This window comes from Salvelinus alpinus, chromosome 38 (assembly GCF_045679555.1).
Source record: "Salvelinus alpinus chromosome 38, SLU_Salpinus.1, whole genome shotgun sequence".
In the NCBI taxonomy this organism is placed as follows: Eukaryota; Metazoa; Chordata; class Actinopteri; order Salmoniformes; family Salmonidae; genus Salvelinus; species Salvelinus alpinus.
The window spans coordinates 11,085,866-11,110,284 of record NC_092123.1 but is presented as its reverse complement, the minus strand read 5'-3'; the positions used below and the strand labels follow the sequence as shown (position 1 = coordinate 11,110,284).

Here is a 24,419-nt window from a genome sequence, read left to right as displayed (position 1 = left end):
CATTGTGTGCCCCCCCCAACCCCTCTTTATACACTGCTGCTACTCTCTGTTTATCATATATGCATAGTCACTTTAACTATACATTCATGTACATACTACCTCCATTGGGGCCGACCAACCAGTGCTCCCACACATTGGCTAACCGGGCTATCTGCATTGTGTCCTGCCACCCATCACCCGCCAACCCCTCTTTGACGCTAGTGCTACTCTCTGTTGATCATATATGCATAGTCACTTTAACCATATCTACATGTACATAGTACCTCAATCAGCCTGACTAACTTACCTATTGTTCACCTAATACCTTTTATGCACTATTGGTTAGAGCCTGTAAGTAAGCATTTCACTGTAAGGTCTACACCTGTTGCGTTCAGCGCACGTGACAAATAAACTTCTATTTGGTATAAATAACTTAAATTAAAGCAACTCTCATCAATGTAACTTTACTATTACCCACTTACTCTTTCCGGCGGCAGCTAGGGCGAGGTGTAAAAAACAAAAAAGAGGAAAAGAAAGAAAGGAGAAAAAAAACGACAGGATGAGAGGAGTAAGAAACACGTCTGTGTGACAGCAAACTAATTTGATCCATTAGAGAATGTGTGCATGTGTGTGTGGGCGTCTGGCACCTATCTGCTTTTTACAGCTTCCCATTTACCCATTGAGGTGAATAGAGAATAGGAAACAGGGTGAGAAACTCAGACTTCACTTGTTAATCTCTTCTATTCACCACCGTTGCATGGAGATACGAGTCTTATTGTGGTAGACATGTATAGAGTGCTTCTTGACCATGTTACTGACAAGGAATATATCCGGGCCCTAAAGCCTCATGAAAACCTGATCAGGTCACATGGTAAAGAAAATCTCCTGACCATATAATCACACATACACCTATTTCCTTTTATAGTTTCCCCTTAGGAAACATTGAGGAAACGTAATTACATCCTTGTAATTAAGAGACACACACACACACACACAGGCACAGACACGCATACACACACACACACGATAACACATGCACTCTACACACGTACACATTGATTTTGTGTTGTAGATATGTGGTAGTAGAGTAGTGGCCTGAGGGAACACAATGTGTTGTGAAATGTAATGTAATGTTTTTAATTGTATACTCTACCGTTCAAAAGTTTAGGGTCACTTAGAAATGTCCTTGTTTTTGAAAGAAAAGCACATCTTTTGTCCATTAAAATAACATCACATTGATCAGAAATACAGTGTAGACATTGTTAATGTTGTAAATGACTATTGTAGCTGGAAACGGCTGATTATTAATGGAATATCTACATAGGCGTACAGAGGCCCATTATCAGCAACCATAACTCCTGTGTTCCAAATGGCACGTTGTGCTAGCTAATCCAAGTTTATCATTTTAAAAAGGCTAATTGATTATTAGAAAACCCTTTTGCAATTATGTTAGCACAGCTGAAAACTGTTGTTCTGATTAAAGAAGCAATAAAACTGGCCTTCTTTGGACTAGTTGAGTATCTGGAGTATCAGCATCTGTGGGTTTGATTACAGGCTCAAAATGGCCAGAAACAAAGAACTTTCTTCTGAAACTCAGTCTATTCTTGTCCTAAGAAATGAAGGCTATTCCATGCGAGGAATTGCCAAGAAACTGAAGATCTCGTAACCCACAAAACAGCCTTCCTTCAGGATATGGAGGATGAGAATGGTTACATGTTTTTTTTCATTGTGGAGGTTTTGGGCCTGGAGAGAATAGTTGAGTGGAGAGAGAATACTGTACTCAACATTACTCAAGCCATCTACCCACGAACCCGCCTCTTGATACATGATCACCATGGTGCCCTGACAGAAAAGACGCACTCACATGCACACGCGCACGGATAGACACACACGTGCATGCAAGCACCTATACACACACTCTTTAGATCCCAGACAGTGTAAAGCGGCTGACATTAAGGGTAGGTAGACCTTAACCATTGGTCTGGGTTGACATATTCTCCTACCCTTCTATTGGTTAAGGCTAAGATTGGGGACTGGTTAATATATAGATTAAAGGTCCTGCATTTGCAGTTAGGGGCAACTTTGGGCCATTATGGACTATACTTAAAACTTACATTAACACATTAATGAATTATCAATGACATAAGCACATGAAATGTGCAGTTACATTACCCTGTTTCTATCTACCTTGTCTCCACCACAACATTGGGAGTTCAAGAGATGGCCCGAGGCGGTTCTGACACATAACCACGCCGTTGTTTGGTTACGAGGTGAAATTGAATTGGGGTTGTTAAAACATTGATAGCTGCCCGCCGAATCCTCGGCTGAAAATGAAAACAGAAGACCTGGCGCTCCCTCTGTTTGCACAGCTCTCCGTGTGTTTGCGTGTGTGTGCAACTCTCTCACTGTGAGTGTGTGTGTGTGTGTGTTACATCCTGATTCCCGCGGCCTTATCTCCCATAACATTTATGGAGAGAGAATATCCCTGGAAAAACAATACATCCAAGGCAAAGGCATCCTTTGATTTTTCGGCACACATACTGTATGCTTAACCTCTAATAACAGTGACGACAGATCAAATGGATTGGATCTAAATCTTCCAGGTGTTGAAAGGAGGATGACGAAACCCTTGAGAAAGAAGGACGTGGATATGTTTCACACACACACACACACACACACACACACACACACACACACACACACACACACACACACACACACACACACACACACACACACACACACACACACACACACACACACACACACACACACACACACACACGACAGTCCCTCTGTGGGGCTCTTGAGTAATCCGTGTTACTGTTTTAGCCTGTTATTGTAAGCAGGAGGACGGCTATTGACAAAACCTGATCCCACACTGAGCTAAAACACAGAGGTGGTGGCACGACTGCTGAGAACCAGTCGATTCTGCTCTTTAAAAACCTGCCACTGACCGAAATCTGAAAGCAAATCAACAACATTATTGACCGTGACAACTACCCTCAAAACTGCACTCCCAGAAAGTTAGACACAAAAACATCCTGCGATTTTTACTGTGTAATATAGCAGAAGTTAATCAAATCCCAAATTCACGCGCGCACACACACACACATACACACAACCCCTCTTTCGCATTCTCTGTAGGGATGGATGACAGTGGGAACTATTTTGTGCTGAGCATATTGCCCAACACATACGGTAATGTTTTACCTCAACCTACCAGACCAGTGGGACAGGTGGATCAGCAAACAGCTACACTGGCTGATCAAAAGGGAAGTGACATCAGAGAACAAAGAGTCAACAGGACGAAGGACCTTATGAATGTGCTTTCTATTGTTCTTCCCCTTCTAAAAGGTAGGTATTGTGTGGAAAAAGGATCCATATTGAAAAAAAGGAACTATGGGTGGAGGACGTGACACTTTTTTGCAAGAGGAACAGTAGAAAGGAGGTATGTTATACTTTGTTCAGCGTTTCAATCAGGATGTATAGACTCCCTCTTACCTCTGGTAGCATCTATGACGTCAACTTGCTCCTACTTATCTTTTCGATTTGGTACTGCCGTACATACCTACACATACTCTACGGTCACAAGACACTGGCCTCCTTATTGTTCCTAGAATTTCTAAGCATACAGCTGGAGGGCAGGGCTTTCTCCCATAGAGCTCCATTTTTATGGAATGGTCTGCCGGTCCATGTGAGAGACGCAGACACGATGGTGTGAGTCATCCCATCTAAAATGAAATACATCAAAAACAAAGGACATGGTGATTGACTTTCGAAGGAACACTGCCATGCACACACCATCACTGATAAAAGGTGAGTCCATTGAAATAGTGGAGTACAAACACCTTCGGCTAGTCGTTGACAACAAGCTGTCCTGGGATCAGTGTACTGACGCTATTTTTAAGAAAAACCAACAGAGACTGTATTTCCTATGGAAACTGCACTGTTTTTAAATGTTGATCTAACCATCATGGTTCTCTTTTATAAATCATTCATTGAGAGAATTCTGTCCTACTGCTTAACCTGCTTGTTTGGGAATATCAAGGTTGCACAGAAAAATTGGTTGGGCAAGATAGTCAGAACTTGTGGAGAAATCATGGGGCAGCAACATCAAGAACTGTCCTCTCTCTACCTGGGCAGAACCCGCCATATGGAGAATAAAATAGCGGTTGACTCTTCCCATCCACTCCACCCTGAATTCCAGCTCCTTCCCTCTGGCCACAGGTACAGACTACCTAAGGTTAAAAAAATAGGGCCAAGTACTCTTTTATTCCGAATGCAATTCTGCAACTTAACAAAATGTTAGACTACTTGCACTTAGCCCTTGCATTATGAAACTGCACTTATCCTGTCTATTTACTTGCAAATATCCTTAGCTATTTAAAAAAATATATGTGATATGTTTTATGACTGCTACAAGATGAATTGCTTCTCTGAGGACATTAAAGTTTTCTGAATCTGAATCTCAACCTAAGACTCATCTCTTTAGAGGTCCTATGATTGAGGCTTGTGTGGTGGGGAGATCTTCGTGGGCTATACTCAATCTGGTCTCAGAGTAGTAAATTAGTGGACTGTTGATATCCCTTTTGTGGTGTGGGGGCTGTGCTTTGGCAAAGTGGGTGGGATTATATCCTACCTAACTTTGGAGGGGGCCACAGTGTCCCTCGACCCCCTCTGTTTCAGTCCCCAGAATCTATGCTGCAATAGTCTATGTGCCGAGGAGTTAGAGCCATTCTGTCCTATCTGGTGTAATTCAATTCAATGGGTTTTATTGGCATGGGAAACATATGTTTACATTGCCAAAGCAAGTGAAATAGATAATAAACAAAAGTGAAATCTCTCTCTCTGTCTCCCCTCCCAGTGGACCTGAGCCATAGGACCATGACTCAGGACTACCTGGCTTGACGACTCCTGGCTGTTCCTGTCCCCAGTCCACCTGGTCGTGCTGCTGATCCAGTTTCTGCTGTTCTGCCTGCGGCTATGGAACCCTGACCTGTTCACCGGATGTGCTACCTTGTCTAGGACATACTGTTTCAAGCCTCCCCACTTGGTCTAAGGTTCGAGTCCAGGCTCTGTCGCGACTGGGAGACCCATGGGGTGGCGCACAATTGGCCCAGCGTCGTCCAGGTTAGGGGAGGGTTTGGCTGGCAGGGACCTTCTTGTCCCATCACACTCTAGCGACTCCTGTTGCAGGCCGGGTATAATATATGCTGACACGGTCACCAGGTGTACGGTGTTTCCTCCGACACATTGGTGCGGCTGGCTTCTTGGTTAAGCGGCATTGTGTCAAGAAGCAGTGCGGCTCGGCTGGGTTGTGTTTCGGAGGACACGCGGCTCTCGACCTTCGCCTCTCCCAAGTCCATACGGGAGTTGCAGCGATGGGACAAGACTGTAACTACCAATTGGATAACACGAAATTGGTGAGAATAAAGGGAGAAAAAAAATGTATATACAAAATAAAAACTTGTAGGGAACACAATATAGGGTCTATACTTGGCATGTAGGATTCTCACTTATGTGTGACACAAATTGGGATATGGGGAGGGTAATGAGCAGGGTATCTGCAAATTAAATACTGTAGTATTTACTATAATAAAAAAAAGTGGTGTTTCTGCAGACTGTAGTGTTTTTGTGGACATTACTGTAGTATTTAATACAGTTTTCTTTCTGGATAATACTGTAATATTTACTATAGAAGATATGGGCAACTTTGATTGGCATGGGGGTCACAGAAAATCTGAACTCATCATGAGGGGCCGCAGTGGATCATAGATCTGTGTACCCACATCCAGTCAAAGCCTCCCTCTTGAGAGTGGAGAGAAAAATATGAAGATTTAGAGCTAATTTCCTGGAATTCTATACATTTTGCCACAGGGTGGAGAGAAATGTTTGCAGTGAGAGTGACTAACACAATCAATTGGGGCCCCCGGTCAGTAATTCAACCATGATTACTACAAGTTTAGATAGCTGGCTAGACAAATTGACCAATCTACAAAATGTTAGCTGACTAATTTAGTGACAGTCAGTGACTGACATAACAAGAGAAAAACTGCTACTACACAACCAAATTTCGAAATTGCACCTTATGTATTCTATTATTCTAACTCTCAACAGTAAGTGGAGACCCTGACTGAGTTCCAAAAATGTATCTGTTTGCCTACAAAAGGGGAGTTGCCCATCCCTGTACCTGTACTATACTACAAAATGCTATAGTAAGTACTACAAATAATTGAGGGATACTATACAGCGCCTGGTTCCTCTCTAGGATTCTTCCTCGGTTCCTGCCTTTCTAGTAGGTTTTTCCTAGCCACTGTGCTTCTACATCTGCATTGCTTGCTCTTGGGGTTTTAGGCTTGCCATCTGTATAAGCACTTTGTGACAACTGCTGATGTAAAATACATGTGATTGATTGATAGAGATAAAAGAAAGAACAGCAAGATTAGTGTGTGTGTGTGTGTGTGTGTGTGTGTGTGTGTGTGTGTGTGTGTGTGTGTGTGTGTGTGTGTGTGTGTGTGTGTGTGTGTGTGTGTGTGTGTGTGTGTGCCATAGTTGGCTGAACCGCTCTCACTGAGACAATAATGTAGCTCTTTCTTTTGTGTTGAGTCTTAATGCATGACCACACTGAAACACCAATGTCTGTGTAATGGCTTTCATCCTTCACCTGCCACTGCTCCAGTATGGACATTGACAATACCGCAGCACAATAATGCCCCTACAATGACACTCATTTCATGTAAATTGAATGGGTTTGACCACTGCCAAGTCCGTGCACAAAAACCGAAGTCCCACAGTACTATACAGTTAGTCCGCCTCCTACTACAATCACATTGTGGGGGAAAACATCAATTGAATCATATTTCTCCTCAATGGCGATGCAAATGCTAGGTGTAACACTGTGTAATCCAACATACATTTTTTATTCTGAGTGTGTGTGGGACAAACAGTCCACCAGAGAGGAGGACAGGACACAATGCAGGATTGGCTAGCTTGGCCTGGGCTACCTACACAGATGGCTTTTTCTCTCTCTCTCTCTCTCTCTCTCTACTGATGAGATGAGCAGAGGGAAGGAGGCATTGTTCAGTTCATAGTAGGGATATCTAGAGGGGGATTACAATGCCAGAAAAAAGTAATTGATTGTTGTGATTATGACTGCGTTCCAAATGGCACCCTATTCCCTGAATAGGGTGCCATTTGGGACGCGTCCTATATGAATCCATCAGTTTGCGCTTTTGAGGTAGATGTGGCCAAAGAAACTCCCTTAAGAAAAAGGAAACAGACAGAATAAGAGGGGGAGTCTGTCTATATGCATTAATGTGCTATTTAAAATGTAAAAGCAATTTACCAGCTGTTTACAGTAGTAATGAGATGACAGAATAATTCTATGATTATTTTGAGGATAGAAGAGAGACAGGTGGGATATTTATGGGATCTTGTCAGGAATGGGAGGAGGGGATGAGTTGAGTGGATGTGATAGGAGAGACGAGGGTTGTGGTTGCGCTGTAAATGGGGTGAGGGAGTGGACTAATTCTGAATTTCAAATCGACTGAAAACCAGGGAATTGGATAGGTGGAAGCCATTTTTTTATTTCACATTTATTTAACCAGTTAGGCCAGTTGAGAACAAGTTCTCATTTACAACTGCGACCTGGCCAAGATAAAGCAAAGCAGTGCGACACAAACAACACAGTTACACATGGGATAAACAAACGTACAATCAATAACACAACTGAAAAATCTATATACAGTGTGTGCAAATGTAGTAAGATTAGGGAGGTAAGGCAATAAATAGGCCATAGTGGCAAAATAATTACAATTTAGCAATTAAACAGTGGAGTGATGGATAGTGCAGAAGATGAATATGCAAGCAGAGATACTGGGGAGCAAAGGAGCAAAAAAAAAAATAACAATATGGGGATGAGGTAGTTGGGTGGGCTATTTACAGATGGGCTATGTATAGGTGCAATGATCGGTAAGCTGCTCTGACAGCTGATGCTTAAAGTTAGTGAGGGATATATAAGTCTCCAGCTTCAGTGATTTTTGCAATTCGTTCCAGTCATTGGCAGCAGAAAACTGGAGGGAAAGGCAGCCAAAGGTCGACTTGGCTTTGGGGATGACCAGTGAAATATACCTGCTGTAGCGCGTGCTACGGGCAGGTGCTGCTATGGTGACCAGTGAGTTCAGATAAGGCGGGGCTTTACCTAGCAGAGACATACAGATGACCTGGAGCCAGTGGGTTTGGCGATGAATATGTAGTGAGGGCCAGCCAACGAGAGCATACAGGTCGCAGTGGTGGGTAGTATATGGGGCTTTGGTGACAAAACGGATGGCACTGTGATATACTTGTCGTGTCTTTACTGTCATTAAATTGAAGACTTAATTTTTATCAAAGATTCTCTGTAATTAGTTATTACGCGATCAACTAAATAATAACGTAACTAATTAACTAGGAAGTTGGGGCACCAGGGAAAGTATTCAGATTACAAAGTTATAATTTCCCAATATAACCTTTCAGATATTTTCATATCTGATCAATAGTCTTCTGATTAATGATTTATTTATTTTACCTCACGTTAGTCTAATTCCAAAAGTCGTAAATTGTTGGTTATCTGCACGAACCCAGTCTTCACTATGAGTCATCCATACATCAATTGTCTTAAATCATTTATTTATTACTAACTAAGTAATTCACAGAAATGCATAAACAAACAAACAAACTTAAAATGGTTATATGAAATTTTAAGTCATTTACATTTAAGTCATTTAGCAGACGCTCTTATCCAGAGCGACTTACAAATTGGTGCATTCACCTTAATGATGATAGGAAATGATAGGAGAATATGCCCTATTGGTCTAAACCGGCATAGCGGCTTGTTAAACAAAGGCAAAATGGGGGGGTCGACCAAGAAGTCACTACAGAGTTCATAATTATAACAATTGACATGCTAATCCTTTACACATGAACGCTCACTCATTCGGGAACAATTGCAATCAATATATATATATATATTTACGCTCAGTGTGTCGTCTTGATCGCTGGAGAAAAGTTAGTTTCTGTTGGAGAGTTTCGTCCGTCTCTGTCTTGGTTATTGTGGATAGTTCAGAGTGACATTTGTTATAGAATGGATGTTTCGGCGGTTGTCGTTCTTTGCGTTCAATGATACCGAATTCCTAGCTGCAGACTAGTAATCAATATCAAAGACTTGTTATTATTCTGTCGGTATAGTCTAAGAGTTTAACCACGTGGTATGGTTAAAAGATTCAGCAATGGTACACAACCTTCGTTCCCCTCCTAATGGAGAAAAACATGGTCTAGTGATAATTTCTCAGAGTTGGGTTTTATTCGGAAATGCAGAAAAGGGCTGTCCCAGGATGTCTGACCCTAACTGGGCTCAGGGCGGTCCTCGGATTTAGTTCAAATCAAAAGGGAATTGTATTTCTCTTCATTAAACAGTCCAAAATCATATTACACAATTATACAAACAGTATCATACTCACTCATTCATCTTATACAACAATTAGATGTAAACCTCATATCTGAGGCTATTATATAAGCAGCGCTATGGTAATGTAGCCACACAGTCTCCCATGAGTTTCCCAAGTTGTGACAAACAGACCAGTTAATAGCTGGAATCTTAACCGATCTTTTATACTTTTTCAGGAACATGAAATCTGTTCGTACCTCAAGTTCTGTGAGGTGGAAGAAATCCCTTTGTTCTCTATGAAAGTTTACCCTCTCTCTAATACTGTGTGTCCATGAGGAGATTCTCAGGAATTTACGACGTCTCTCTGTGACCACAGCAGCCTAGTTGTAGGGGGCAGGGAGAGGCAGGGAGAGGCAGGGAGAGGCAGGGAGAGGCAGGGAGAGGGGGATGGGGCTTTCTATACCCAAACAGGCAACGTCATGACATACTGCATCCAATTTGCTGAGTAGAGTGTTGGAGGCTATTTTGTAAATGACAGCGCTGAAGTCAAGGATCGGTAGGATAGTCAGTTTACGAGGGTGTTTGGCAGCATGAGTGAAGGATGCTTTGTTGCGGAATGTGAAGCCGATTCTAGATTTAATTTTGGATTGGAAATGCTTAATGTGTGTCTGGAAGGAGCGTTTACAGTCTAGCCAGACACCTAGGTATTTGTAGTTTTACTTGCATTTAAGAGCAGTTGGAGGCCACGGAAGGAGAGTTGTATGGCATTGAAACTCGTCTGGAGTAGAGGTCGACCGATTAATCGGAATGGCCGATTAATTAGGGCCGGTTTCAAGTTTTCATAACAATGGGAAATCGGTATTTTTGGACACCGATTTTGCCGAATGTTTTTTTGCCCTCTAAATACACCTCTGCTGTTTTCAACCAAGATCTCAGCGATCACTGCCTCATTGCCTGCATCCGTAATGGGTCAGCGGTCAAACGACCTCCACTTATCACTGTCAAACGCTCCCTGAAACACTACAGTGAGCAGGCCTTTCTAATCGACCTTGCCGGGGTATCCTGGAAGGATATTGATCTCATCCCGTCAGTAGAGGATGCCTTGTTATTTTTTTTAAATGCCTTCCTCACCATCTTAAATAAGCATGCCCCATTCAAGAAATTTAGAACCAGGAACAGATATAGCCCTTGGTTCTCTCCAGACCCGACTGCCCTTAACCAACACAAAAACATCCTATGGCGTTCTGCATTAGCATCGAACAGCCCCCGTGATATGCAACTTTTCAGGGAAGCTAGAAACCAATACACAGGCAGTTAGAAAAGCCAAGGCTAGCTTTTTAAAGCAGAAATTTGCTCCCTGCAACACAAACTCAAAAAAGTTCTGGGACACTGTAAAGTCCATGGAGAATAAGAACATCTCCTCCCAGCTGCCCACTGCACTGAAGATAGGAAACACTGTCACCACCGACAAATCCACTATAATTGAGAATTTCAATAAGCATTTTTCTACGGCTGGCCATGCTTTCCACCTGGCTACCCCTACCCCGGTCAACAGCACTGCACCCCCCACAGCTACTCGCCCAAGCCTTCCCCATTTCTCCTTCTCCCAAATCCAGTCAGCTGATGTTCTGAAAGAGCTGCAAAATTGGGACCCCTACAAATCAGCCGGGCTAGATAATCTGGACCCTTTCTTTCTAAAATTATCTGCTGAAATTGTTGCCACCCCTATTACTGGCCTGTTCAACCTCTCTTTCGTGTCGTCTGAGATTCCCAAAGATTGGAAAGCAGCTGCGGTCATCCCCCTCTTCAAAGGTGGGGACACTCTTGACCCAAACTGCTACAGACCATATATCTTTCCTACCCTACCTTTCTAAGGTCTTCGAAAGCCAAGTCAAGAAACAGATTACCGACCATTTCGAATCCCACCATACCTTCTCCACTATGCAATCAAAGCAAAGCAAATCAAATAAAATTGTATTTGTCACATACACATGGTTAGCAGATGTTAATGCGAGTGTAGCGAAATGCTTGTGCTTCTAGTTCCGACAATGCAGTAATAACCAACAAGTAATCTAACCTAACAATTCCACAACTACTACCTTATACACACAAGTGTAAAGGGATAAAGAATATGTACATAAAGATATATGAATGAGTGATGGTACAGAACGCCATAGGCAAGATGCAGTAGATGGTATAGAGTACAGTATATACATATACATATGAGATGAGTAATGTAGGGTATATAAACATAAAGTGGCATAGTTTAAAGTGGCTAGTGATACATGTATTACATAAAGATGGCAAGATGCAGTAGATGATATAGAGTACAGTATATACATATACATATGAGATGAGTAGTGTAGGGTATGTAAACATTATATTAAGTGGCATTGTTTAAAGTGGCTAGTGATACATTTTTACATAATTTCCATCAATTCCCATTATTAAAGTGGCTGGAGTTGAGTCAGTATGTTGGCAGCGGCCACTAAATGTTAGTGGTGGCTGTTTAACAGTCTGATGGCCTTGAGATAGAAGCTGCTTTTCAGTCTCTCGGTCCCTGCTTTGATGCACCTGTACTGACCTCGCCTTCTGGATGATAGCGGGGTGAACAGGCAGTGGCTCGGGTGGTTGTTGTCCTTGATGATCTTTATGGCCTTCCTGTGACATCGGGTGGTGTAGGTGTCCTGGAGGGCAGGTAGTTTGCCCCCGGTGATGCATTGTGCAGACCTCACTACCCTCTGGAGAGCCTTACGGTTGTGGGCGGAGCAGTTGCCGTACCAGGCGGTGATACAGCCCGACAGGATGCTCTCGATTGTGCATCTGTAGAAGTTTGTGAGTGCTTTTGGTGACAAGCCAAATTTCTTCAGCCTCCTGAGGTTGAAGAGGCGCTGCTGCGCCTTCTTCACAACGCTGTCTGTGTGGGTGGACCAATTCAGTTTGTCCGTGATGTGTACACCGAGGAACTTAAAACTTTCCACCTTCTCCACTACTGTCCCGTCGATGTGGATAGGGGGGTGCTCCCTCTGCTGTTTCCTGAAGTCCACAATCATCTCCTTTGTTTTGTTGACGTTGAGTGTGAGGTTATTTTCCTGACACCACACTCCGAGGGCCCTCACCTCCTCCCTGTAGGCCGTCTCGTCGTTGTTGGTAATCAAGCCTACCACTGTAGTGTCGTCCGCAAACTTGATGATTGAGTTGGAGGCGTGCATGGCCACGCATATGTGGTTGAACAGGGAGTACAGGAGAGGGCTCAGAACGCACCCTTGTGGGGCCCCAGTGTTGAGGATCAGCGGGGTGGAGATGTTGTTACCTACCCTCACCACCTGGGGGCGGCCCGTCAGGAAGTCCAGGACGCAGTTGCACAGGGCAGGGTTGAGACCCAGGGTCTCGAGCTTGATGACGAGTTTGGAGGGTACTATGGTGTTAAATCTGGTTTCAGAGCTGGTCATGGGTGCACCTCAGCCACGCTCAAGGTCCTAAACGATATCTTAACCGCCATCGATAAGAAACAATACTGTGCAGCCGTATTCATTGACCTGGCCAAGGCTTTCGACTCTGTCAATCACCACATCTTCATCGGCAGACTCGACAGCCTTGGTTTCTCAAATGATTTCCTCGCCTGGTTCACCAACTACTTCTCTGATAGAGTTCAGTGTGTCAAATCGGAGGGTCTGTTGTCCGGGCCTCTGGCAGTCTCTATGGGGGTGCCACAGGGTTCAATTCTTGGACCGACTCTCTTCTCTGTATAGATCAATGATGTTGCTCTTGCTGCTGGTGAGTCTCTGATCCACCCCTACGCAGACAACACCATTCTGTATACTTCTGGCCCTTCTTTGGACACTGTGTTAACAATCCTCCAGGCGAGCTTCAATGCCATACAACTCTCCTTCCGTGGACTCCAATTGCTCTTAAATACAAGTAAAACTAAATGCATGCCCTTCAACCGATCGCTGCCTGCACCTGCCCGCCTGTCCAACATCACTACTCTGGACGGCTCTGACTTAGAATATGTGGACAACTACAAATACCTAGGTGTCTGGTTAGACTGTAAACTCTCGTTCCAGAGTCACATCAAACATCTCCAATCCAAAGTTAAATCTAGAATTGGCTTCCTATTCCGCAACAAAGCATCCTTCACTCATGCTGCCAAACATACCCTTGTAAAACTGACCATCCTACAAATCCTCGACTTCGGTGATGTCATTTACAACATAGCCTCCAATACCCTACTCAATAAATTGGATGCAGTCTATCACAGTGCCATCCGTTTTGTCACCAAAGCCCCATATACTACCCACCACTGCGACATGTACACTCTCGTTGGCTGGCCCTCGCTTCATACTCGTCGCCAAACCCACTGGCTCCAGGTCATCTACAAGACCCTGCTAGTGTAACAGTATAACTTTATGGCGTCCCCTCGCCCCGACCCGGGCGCGAACCAGGGACCCTCTGCACACATCAACAACGGTCGCCCACGAAGCATCGTTACCCATCGCTCCACAAAGGCCGCGGCCCTTGCAGAGCAAGGTGCAACACTACTTCTAGGTTTCAGAGCAAGTGACGTAACTGATTGAAACGCTACTAGCGCGTACCCGCTAACTAGCTAGCCATTTCACATCCGTTACACTCACCCCCCTTTCAACCTCCTCCTTTTCCGCAGCAACCAGTGATCCGGGTCAACAGCATCAATTTAACAGTATAACTTTAAACCGTCCCCTCGCCCCGACACGGGCGCGAACCAGGGACCTTCTGCACACATCAACAACGGTCGCCCACGAAGCATCGTTACCCATCGCTCCACAAAGGCCACGGCCCTTGCAGAGCAAGGTGCAACACTACTTCTAGGTTTCAGAGCAAGTGACGTAACTGATTGAAACGCTACTAGCGCGTACCCGCTAACTAGCTAGCCATTTCACATCCGTTACACTAGGTAAAGTCCCCCCTTATCTCAGCTCGCTGGTCACCATAGCAGCACCCACCTGTAGCATGCGCTCCAGCAGGTATATCTCTCTGGTCACCCCCAAAACCAATTCTTCCTTTGGCCACTTCTCCTTCCAGTTCTCTGCTGCCAATGACTGGAACGAACTACAAAAATCTCTGAAACTGGAAACAATTATCTCCCTTACTAGCTTTAAGCACCAGCTGTCAGAGCAGCTCATAGATTACTGCACCTGTACATAGCCCATCTATAATTTAGCCCAAACAACTACCTCTTTCCCTACTGTATTTATTTATTTATTTTGCTCCTTTGCACCCCATTATTTCTATCTCTACTTTGCACATTATTCCACTGCAAATCAACCATTCTAGTGTTTTACTTGCTATATTGTATTTACTTCGCCACCATGGCCTTTTTTTCCCCCTTCACCTCCCTTATCTCACCTCACTTGCTCACATTGTATATAGACCTATTTTTCTACTGTATTATTGACTGTATGTTTGTTTTACTCCATGTGTAACTCTGTGTTGTTGTATGTGTAGAACTGCTTTGCTTTATCTTGGCCAGGTCGCAATTGTAAATGAGAACGTGTTCTCAACTTGCCTACCTGGTTAAATAAAGGTGGGAGAAAAAAAAAGTTTAGGCAGTGATTTGCTCGTGGTTGTTTGGTAAGCATGTTGTCGCTTTGAACTTGTATTTTTTTCTCTCCTTACCTTAGGGTATAAAATCAAAGCAGGGTTTATGGTAAACTGGCTCTACATAGTTTACAATCATTGTCATGTTAAAAAGAAAATGGCTTAAAGTCGGAAAGACGAGGAAGTTGAATCTTTTAGAAGATAAATATTCGAAGCAATCCGTTTATCAACAGCCTAACATTGAGACGTCACTATTTACCACAGCTACAGTCATAAACCATGCCAATTTAAAAAATGTATCTTCTTAAAATCTGATTTTAGACCTAACCACACTGGTAACCTTTTCCCTAACCTTAAATTCATTTTTATTTTGATACATTTTTACGATAGGACTATAGCCAATTTTGACTTTGTGTTTGTGGTAACTAGTGGAAACCTACCATGACGTGATTTATGTTGATCAACTTCCGGATGTCAGTGCAATGACCAACAGGTATATTTCAGCCGACAAAACAATGAAGGCTACTCCGTTTATTAATTTTACCGATAATTGAGAAAAGCAAATCTTTTTTATTATCGTAAATTGTAGTTTTGAGTAGTACTATTTAATGCGCGCGTGTAATTTTGTCATTGTAAATTTGTCCAGTGACACTTTTGCTCCGGTTTCGGTTGAGGCTTGTGCGGTATCAAGCGCTTCGCAGCCTCTCGCATGTGAAGGAATCACAGAGGAATATACAGATCATCAAAGAAGGCTGTTCTTCAAATAACTTTTTTTCGGATTACAAGGACAACATGAAAGTCACTGTAACTTTTGGAGCAACTGCAGTGGTCGTTCCGTGTAAAGGAGAATGGACAGTTCGGGAGTTGATAGACCAAGCCAACCAGAGGTATCGAAAGATTCTGGAACAGGTAAGCAAAATTGGCTCTTTTGGAATATATTGACGTATCTTACTTTGGCTGACGCTTGTTTTTATACCCTCCCTTTTAATCCGGTTTGTTTGCCATTTAAATGATTATTTATTTAATTTTTAAACAATAGTCTTCTACATATTTTCCTACATTAGGCTATATCCATTAACTCTTGAAACGGAAACCGTTTACCATTAACCAAGCGGAAGCAAATGGTACGCAACGGGGAGGGACTTACTTGCATTTGTCCAATAGAAACGGGTTATCATTCCAAAATAATTTCCAAGCCATATATACACAGATACTTGAAACCCCCATTTTATTCTTCTGGACAGAGTGTATATGCCAGGCTACAAATCCACGGGACACATTGTAAATAACTTTTAATCACTTTCTTTGTAAGCACCAGAAAGCCAGGTGTTAGTGGTCTATATGAGTATCATGTGCCCCAGCTAGCATGCAGCTGTCTAGAGATGTTCTATGTGGCTCTGTTGAAACGGTCAGTATCTCCCTGTGCAGGTGGGACTCTGTTTGATATGCTCTGCATCGTTTCGCCTAGCCTGTGTGGCGGACAACAGCCTTTGTCCTCTGATTGATGGGGGATTAGGGTGGCTGACAACTCAGTGTTATCAGCTGGTTTTCCCTGGCGTGGTGGCGGGAGGCCGGTGATGGACAGGGTTATGCCAGGCAGGCAATGGGGATGGATGGCTTCCCATTAGAGCTTCCACCCAGGCACCCACCTGCGTTGGTAGGCTCTCATCTGCCAGGTCTCCCCAGGCCCTGGGCTGACTGGTTCTGCGTCCCAAATGGCATCCTATTCCCTATAAAGTGCACTACTTTTGACAAGGCCCTAAGTTGAAAAAGTAGTGAACTATATAGGAAATAGGGTGCCATTTGGGACGCACACTGGATTTCAGTTGCAACCCAACACACAGGCAAGTTTTCCCCCTGCCATTGGTTATAGGACCCTGAGTTTGTCCTGATCAGGTCACATGGAAAACAACTCAGGGACTTACAATATGTGGCTGCCTAGCTACCCTTGTCTAAATTATGTTTGGCTTCAATTGGTCGAATTAGTAGAAGCCTCTTTGTGGCCAATTATGTGTGAAACACATCTCACTGACCTAGATATCCCTCGGACATAATCAAAACAAACCCAGGGTCCCACAAAGTAAAATTCCCTGCGTCTAGTGAGATTCATCCTAGGAACAATCAAGGGTTTGGCTGGCGAGGATCCACCCTATCGTAAACCATGAACTTTACTGCTCTCTAATTGCCTGCCACTGGTGTGACAGAATTCATAGACAGTGTCCTTGGCTTAAACAGAGATATCCTGGGTCTGTGTGGAGAATGCACACAGAGGAATGTCAGTCACCCTCTCTCAGTGAAAGGGAAGGTAGTGTACCTGCATGGTTTGTCCCTGCCACTCAGGTTACAGCCATAGCCTGTGCCAATATGGTAAGACTCAGACAGCCATGAGTTCTCTGTAGCTATGTGTCCATCAATATTATATATTTTTTGACCAGTGGAAGCTCCTCAGAGAAGGAAGGGGAGGACCATCTTCCTCAGTGAACTTCATGAAAATATAAATTGTGAAACATTAAAAAGAATATAATAAATATATTCACTTGTCACCAATTAATTGAACACACTGTTCTACAATGAAGGTCAATAGTAGCCTCAGCAGCACACACAGCTAGCTTCTGTCCTCCACTGGGTACATTGACTTCAATACAACACCTAGGAGGCTCATGGTTCTTAACCCGTTCCATAGACTTGCACAGTAATTATGACAACTTCTGGAGGACGTCCTCCTGTCAGAACTCTTGCAGCATGAACTGACATGTTTTCCACCCAATCAAAGGATCCGAGAATGAATCTAGTACTGAAAGCATAAGCTACAGCTAGCTAGCACTGCAGTGCATAAAATGTGGTAAGTAGTTGACTCAAAGAGAGAGAAAGACAATAGTTGAACAGTTTTTAACAAATAAATTTCTTCCAAAATTAAGGGGAAGCAAGCAAGAGACAGCGAGCTATATATATTCACTTTGCTAGCAAATGCAGCTAGCTAGTTTAGCCTACTCAAACACCCGGCACAAACAGATAGGGACTCTCTGTTAGCTAGCTTGCTATGGCTATCCATGACTGGAAGAGTTCCAGTGAAGGTAAGCTTTTGGTTTTATTAATTTATTGCCACCGGGGCCCGCCGGTGTAACTGCTAAACTGCTTTCTGACTGTACACTGTACTGCATGATTGTAGCGGTTTTCTAACGCGTTAGTTCAAGTTGACTATGACATGACAACAATGTAGGCTCTGTGTAGTGGTTTGCTGTCATGATATGAAGGTTTGGCTCGGAAAGGTTTTTTCACCTGTTCACAGACAGCTGATGTGTTGTGCACTGAAGGTAAAAGGTGGGAGGAGGAGAGTGCGTAGACGGCTCGATTTGGTCTTATGTAGCAACATTTGCACTAGAAAATGGTATATCATACACGACAGTTGAGGAACAATGGGAAAGTAATTCTGCATTGAAAGTTGATAAACTTGTAACCTCACTGTTTGAGGAAATGGCCTTTGAATGTTTTGGTACACCTACTAGAGAGCTCTTCTTTGTCTACACCCATTCAGCATCGTTCACACCAGAGGTCGACCGATTAATCGGAATGGCCGATTTAATTAGGGCCGATTTCAAGTTTTCATAACAATCGGAAATCGGTATTTTTGGACACCGATTTGGCCAAATTATATATATATATTTTTTTACACCTTTATTTAACTAGGCAAGTCAGTTAAGAACACATTCTTATTTTCAATGACGGCCTAGGTTCGGTGGGTTAACTGCCTTGTTCAGGGGCAGAACGACAGATTTTTACCTTGTCAGCTCGGGGATTCAATCTTGCAACCTTACGGTTAACGAGTCCAACGCTCTAACCACCTGATTACATTGCACTCCACGAGGAGCCTGCCTGTTACGCGAATGCAGAAAGAAGCCAAGGTAAGTTGCTAGCTAGCATTAAACTTATCTTATAAAAAACAATCAATCAATCATAATCACTAGTTAACTACACATGGTTGATGATATTACTAGTTTATCTAGCGTGTCCTGCGTTGCATATAATTGATGCAGTGCGCATTCGCGAAAAAGGACTGTCGTTGCTCCAACGTGTACCTAACCATAAAAGTCAATGCCTTTCTTAAAATCAATACACAAGTATATATTTTTAAACCTGCATATTTAGTTAATATTGCCTGCTAACATGAATTTCCTTTAACTAGGAAAAATGGTGTCACTTCTCTTGCAACAGATTCAGGGTATATGCAGCAGTTTGGGCCACCTAGCTCATTGCATAGACTTAATTATAACTTAATTGTGTGACGACTATTTCTTCCTAACAAAGACAGCCAACTTCACCAAAGGGGGATGATTTAACAAAAGCGCATTTGCGAAAAAAGCACAATCGTTGCATGACTGTACCTAACCATAAACATCAATGCCTTTCTTAAAATCAATACACAGAAGTATATATTTTTAAACCTGCATATTTAGCTAAAAGAAATCCAGGTTAGCAGGCAATATTAACCAGGTGAAATTGTGTCACTTCTCTTGCGTTCATTGCACGCAGAGTCAGGGTTTATGCAACAGTTTGGGCCGCCTGGCTCGTTGCGAACTAATTTGCCAGAATTTTACGTAATTATGACATAACATTGAAGGCAATATTTAGACTTAGGGATGCCACCCGTTAGATGAAATACGTAACGGTTCCGTATTTCACTGAAAGAATAAACATTTTGTTTTCGAAATGATGGTTTCCGGATTTAACCATATTAATGACCAAAGGCTCGTATTTCTGTGTGTTATGTTATAATTAAGTCTTTGATTTGATATTTGATAGAGCAGTCTGACTGAGCGATGGTAGGCAGCAGCAGGCTCGTACGCATTCATTCAAACAGCACTTTCGTGCATTTTGCCAGCAGCCCTTCGCAATGCTCCAAGCATTGAGCTGTTTATGACTTCAAGCCTATCAACTCCCGAGATTAGGCTGGTGTAACCGATGTGAAATGGCTAGCTAGTTAGCGGGGGTGCGCGCTAATAGCGTTTCAATCGGTGACGTCACTCGCTCTGAGACTTGGAGTAGTTTTTCCCCATGCTCTGCAAGGGCCACGGCTTTTGTGGAGCGATGGGTAACGCTGCTTCGAGGGTGGCTGTTGGCGATGTGTTCCTGGTTCGAGCCCAGGTAGGGGCGAGGAGAGGGACGGAAGCTATACTGTTACACTGGCAATACTAAAGTGCCTATAAGAACATCCAATAGTCAAAGGTATATGAAATACAAATGGTATAGAGAGAAATAGTCCTATAATTCCTGTAATAACTACAACCTAAAACTTCTTACCTGGGAATATTGAAGTCTCATGTTAAAAGGAACCACCAGCTTTCATATGTTATCATGTTCTGAGCAAGGAACTTAAACATTAGCTTTTTTACATTGCACATATTGCACTTTTACTTTCTTCTCCAACACTTTGTTTTTGCATTATTTAAACCAAATTGAACATGTTTCATTATTTATTTGGGGCTAAATTGATTTTATTGATGTATTATATTAAGTTAAAATAAGTGTTAATTCAGTATTGTTGTAATTGTCATTATTACAAAAAAAGATAAAAATCGTCCGATTAATCGGTATCGTTTTTTTTTGTCCTCCAATAATCGGTATCGGCGTTGAAAAATCATAATCGGTCGACCTCTAGTTCACACCCTCTTAAGCCTTAGCCCCACCCATCTCTTTAAGGATTCAGATGTGAGGCCATGTACTAAACAACCAAAGATGTCAAGAGTGAAGGCGGGTTTATACTACGGGTGTGTTGTAAGATCAAATTTATTTTATATAGCCCTTCGTACATCAGCTAATATCTCGAAGTGCTGTACAGAAACCCAGTCTAAAACCCCAAACAGCAAGCAATGCAGGTGTAGAAGCACGGTGGCTAGGAAAAACTCCCTAGAAAGGCCAAAACCTAGGAAGAAACCTAGAGAGGAACCAGGCTATGAGTGGTGGCCAGTCCTCTTCTGGCTGTGCCGGGTGGAGATTATAACAGAACATGGCCAAGATGTTCAAATGTTCATAAATGACCAGCATGGTCAAATAATAATAATCACAGAAGTTATCGAGGGTGTAGCAAGTCAGCACCTCAGGAGTAAATGTCAGTTGGCTTTTCATAGCCGATCATTAAGAGTATCTCTACCGCTCCTGCGGTCTCGAGTTGAAAACAGCAGGTCTGGGACAGGTAGCACGTCCGGTGGACAGGTCAGGGTTCCATAGCCGCAGGCAGAACAGTTGAAACTGGAACAGCAGCAAGGCCAGGTGGACTGGGGACAGCAAGGAGTCATCATTACTGGTAGTCCTGATGCATGGTCCTAGGGCTCAGGTCCTCCGAGAGAGAGAGAAGGAGAGGAGAGAATTAGAGAGAGCATACTTAAATTCACACAGGACACCGGATAAGACAGGAGAAGTACTCCAGATATAACAAACTGACCCTAGCCCCCCGACACAAACTACTGCAGCATAAATACTGGAGGCTGAGACAGGAGGGGTCAGGAGACACTGTGGCCCCATCCGATGATACCCCCGGACAGGGCCAAACAGGAAGGATATAACCCCACCCACTTTGCCAAAGCACAGCCCCCGCACCACTAGAGGGATATCTTCAACCACCAACTTACAATCCGGAGACAAGGCCGAGTATAGCCCACAAAGATCTCCGCCACAGCACAAACCAAGGGGGGGCTCCAACCCAGACAGGAAGATCACGTCAGTGACTCACCCCTCCTAGGGACGGCATGAAAGAGCACCAGTAAGCCAGTGACTCAGCCCCTGTAATAGGGTTCGAGGCAGAGAATCCCCGTGGAGAGAGGGGAGTTCAATCAGGTTCAATCAGGAGTGCCAGAGTACGCTCTGGACGTTGTCAGATCGTCTGTTTGTAAATTCTGAGCTTTCATAGGGCACACTGGACACTCTGGCCGAGAAGTATGGTTGATCCGAGTGTTCTGACCTCACAACAGCAGTCAAGCACCCAAGCTAACTGGCTAGCTTGCTAGCTACTTCCCAGACACATGCGGGAACAGCTCACTTTGACCATTTTACTCACCCTAGCAGAGTTGGTTAGGCTGTTTTTATGTTATCCAGAGCGTTGGTGACTGTACCTGTGCTTCTGGCAACAATTTTATTACGCTTATTTGCCGACGTTTACTGACCACGGCCATATTCAACTTGTGTTGAGCATTCGTAAATTCATCAGTTATTCTGCGATCTGGCACACTCAGACGTGAGTGCTCTGACATCGGAGTAGATAGTCAGAGCAAATTTACCAGCTACATCTATCGACAGTTGTAACATTGACATCATGAACATTCTATTGAAATGGTTACTTGCATAGTGGTGTATTTTGTTTAGACATCTAGCTAGCTAAACACTGAACCATAATCCCAACTCATAACGTTACTACCCTGCATGAATCTTTAGGTAGCTAACCAACCAGGTTCAATGTTAGCTAGTTAGCTAACATTAGGCTATAACTAGCAATGCAAATGGCTCTGCGATACGAATAATATTACCAAACAGATCATACACGTAACGTTAGCTAGCGAGTCAGCCAACTAATGTTAGCTAGTTAGCTAACAGTACGCTTGAACTTGAAATGAAAAGTTGCAGTGTACTGTGGCACAGCTTGCATGGTGCCGCAGAATTCTATGGCACGTTATTTAACTGCCAACCACTGGTACCATTAATGCTAGTTAGTGCTAGAATGACCACCAGAGGGCATTTGATAGCCTTCAATAGTGTCTGTACTAGAGAATTGAAAACCTTTTTTAAAAGAACATAGTACATGGTACTGATTTTAAGAAATTTTGCAAAATTTGATTAATATTATGGTGTTTCTATTCCAAGGGAAACGAAAAACCCTCTGGGTTTCCGTTAGGGTGGAATGGAAAAATTGGCGCTGTACAACGTGACGGTCGGGAGTAGGCTACAGTACTTGGTTATTTAGCTTAAGAATCCCTGTGTCGTGCGGACACGCGGGAGACCGCGGTTCAATTCCCTGACGGGGAGGAAGGAGTAGGCTGTCCTTGTAAATAAGAATTTGTTCTTAACTGACTTGACTAGTTAAATACAGGTTACACTAAGCGCATAACGTTTCTACACCCTAATTGTATAATTGTAGTCTAACCAATACCCAAATGGAGATTCAGTGGAAATAAAAATCTAATTGATTTATCAAGACCAGTCCCCATGCTTGTCTCAGAGCAGCGTGAAACGGTGCTAAAATAGTTGTAGGCTATTAAATAAATAAGACCTAGACCACTTTTAACAGCACATTACTCAACACTAGTGAGACTCATGTCGCCTACGATAGGCCTACAGAATATCAAAAAATATGACCTGACTCTCCACAAATAATTACATATAGAGGATTGGAGGATTCTAAATTAAAACCAAAAGCCTCCTCATGGGTCTCCCGGTGGCGGCCGGCACAGGTATCGAACCTGCATCTGTAGCAACGCATTTTGCGCTGCGGGAGCCCCGATCCACTCCGGAGCCCCCATCCACAAGGTATCAAAATACAGAGGGGTGTTGGTAAAGGTATATTGGTGTCCAGGCATGTCATATTTTTTGATAATACTGTACATGGTGTCCAGGTCAGGATAACCAAAGCATTTCTTTATTAAAGACTATCAGAAAGCATGTTGGTACTTATTTATTTTGATACAAATGTAGGTGCCGGGCTATATGACTGTGCCATCAACTTGATAATATATAATGATATTTTGGAGGTTATTTCATTTTCAAAAAAACGAAAGTGAGCGATCGTAATCTGAATAATGGCCAAAACATTTATTTCTGTTTTTAGAGGGAGAGAAACGCTGGGCCAATTGTGCGCCGCCCTATGGGACTCCCAACCACAATCGGATGTGATACATAATAATAATACTTTTTGTTCTATTATTTGTTTTGTCTGTTCTGGTGGATTAAACTGAAATTTTAACCAATCACGGCCGGTTGTGATACAGCCAACCTAACTAAGAAATACATTTGATGATACAATTCTCCCCCTACCCTCCTAGGCAAGTATTTTGTCCAGTTACCTGCTAATAACCTTAATGGTGCTGTACAACGTGACCGTGTGTGTTTGAAAGAGTATTTTCCAGTAAGCAACAATTTAGTTTACCTTCATTAGACAAGTTTGTTCCAATATTTCTGTTATTCAGTGATGTTTATTCCCATAGTAATTCGTTATGTATCCATAACTAAATAAACATTGGCATTTTGAAAGAGTATTTTTATCATTATTTTATTAACGAAAGCATAAAGATGCCATTATTAGTTACATTGTTTTGGTTTGAACGTGCAGACTGGCACTAAGAACAGCGGGAACATTTCCCTAGTCAGCAGCATTATTAGTGCAATGCCCCTTAGTGTTGCTCTGTGCTACCCAGTGTGGCGGGGTGGGGGTCCACCCCCCCTCCCCATGGTC

General features: G+C 43.1%; 1 protein-coding gene and 1 long non-coding RNA gene across 3 annotated transcripts in view; both read left to right on the top strand.

The window, feature by feature from the left end:
- Nucleotides 1–3,280: 3,280 nt before the first annotated feature.
- On the top strand, nt 3,281–5,582 carry LOC139566367 (uncharacterized). Its single transcript, XR_011673092.1, has 3 exons — nt 3,281–3,430; nt 4,126–4,209; nt 4,847–5,582. It is a non-coding gene; the product is annotated as an uncharacterized lncRNA (long non-coding RNA).
- A 9,869-nt stretch (nt 5,583–15,451) lies between these two features.
- The window catches only part of LOC139566287 (partitioning defective 3 homolog B-like), a 184,292-nt gene continuing 175,324 nt past the window's right edge, over nt 15,452–24,419 (top strand). For both annotated transcript variants that reach the window (XM_071387365.1, XM_071387364.1), the window contains exon 1: nt 15,452–15,892. In XM_071387365.1, coding sequence (XP_071243466.1) covers nt 15,776–15,892 — 117 coding nt within the window. In that variant the 5' untranslated portion in view covers nt 15,452–15,775. The remainder of the gene's footprint in view (nt 15,893–24,419) is intronic.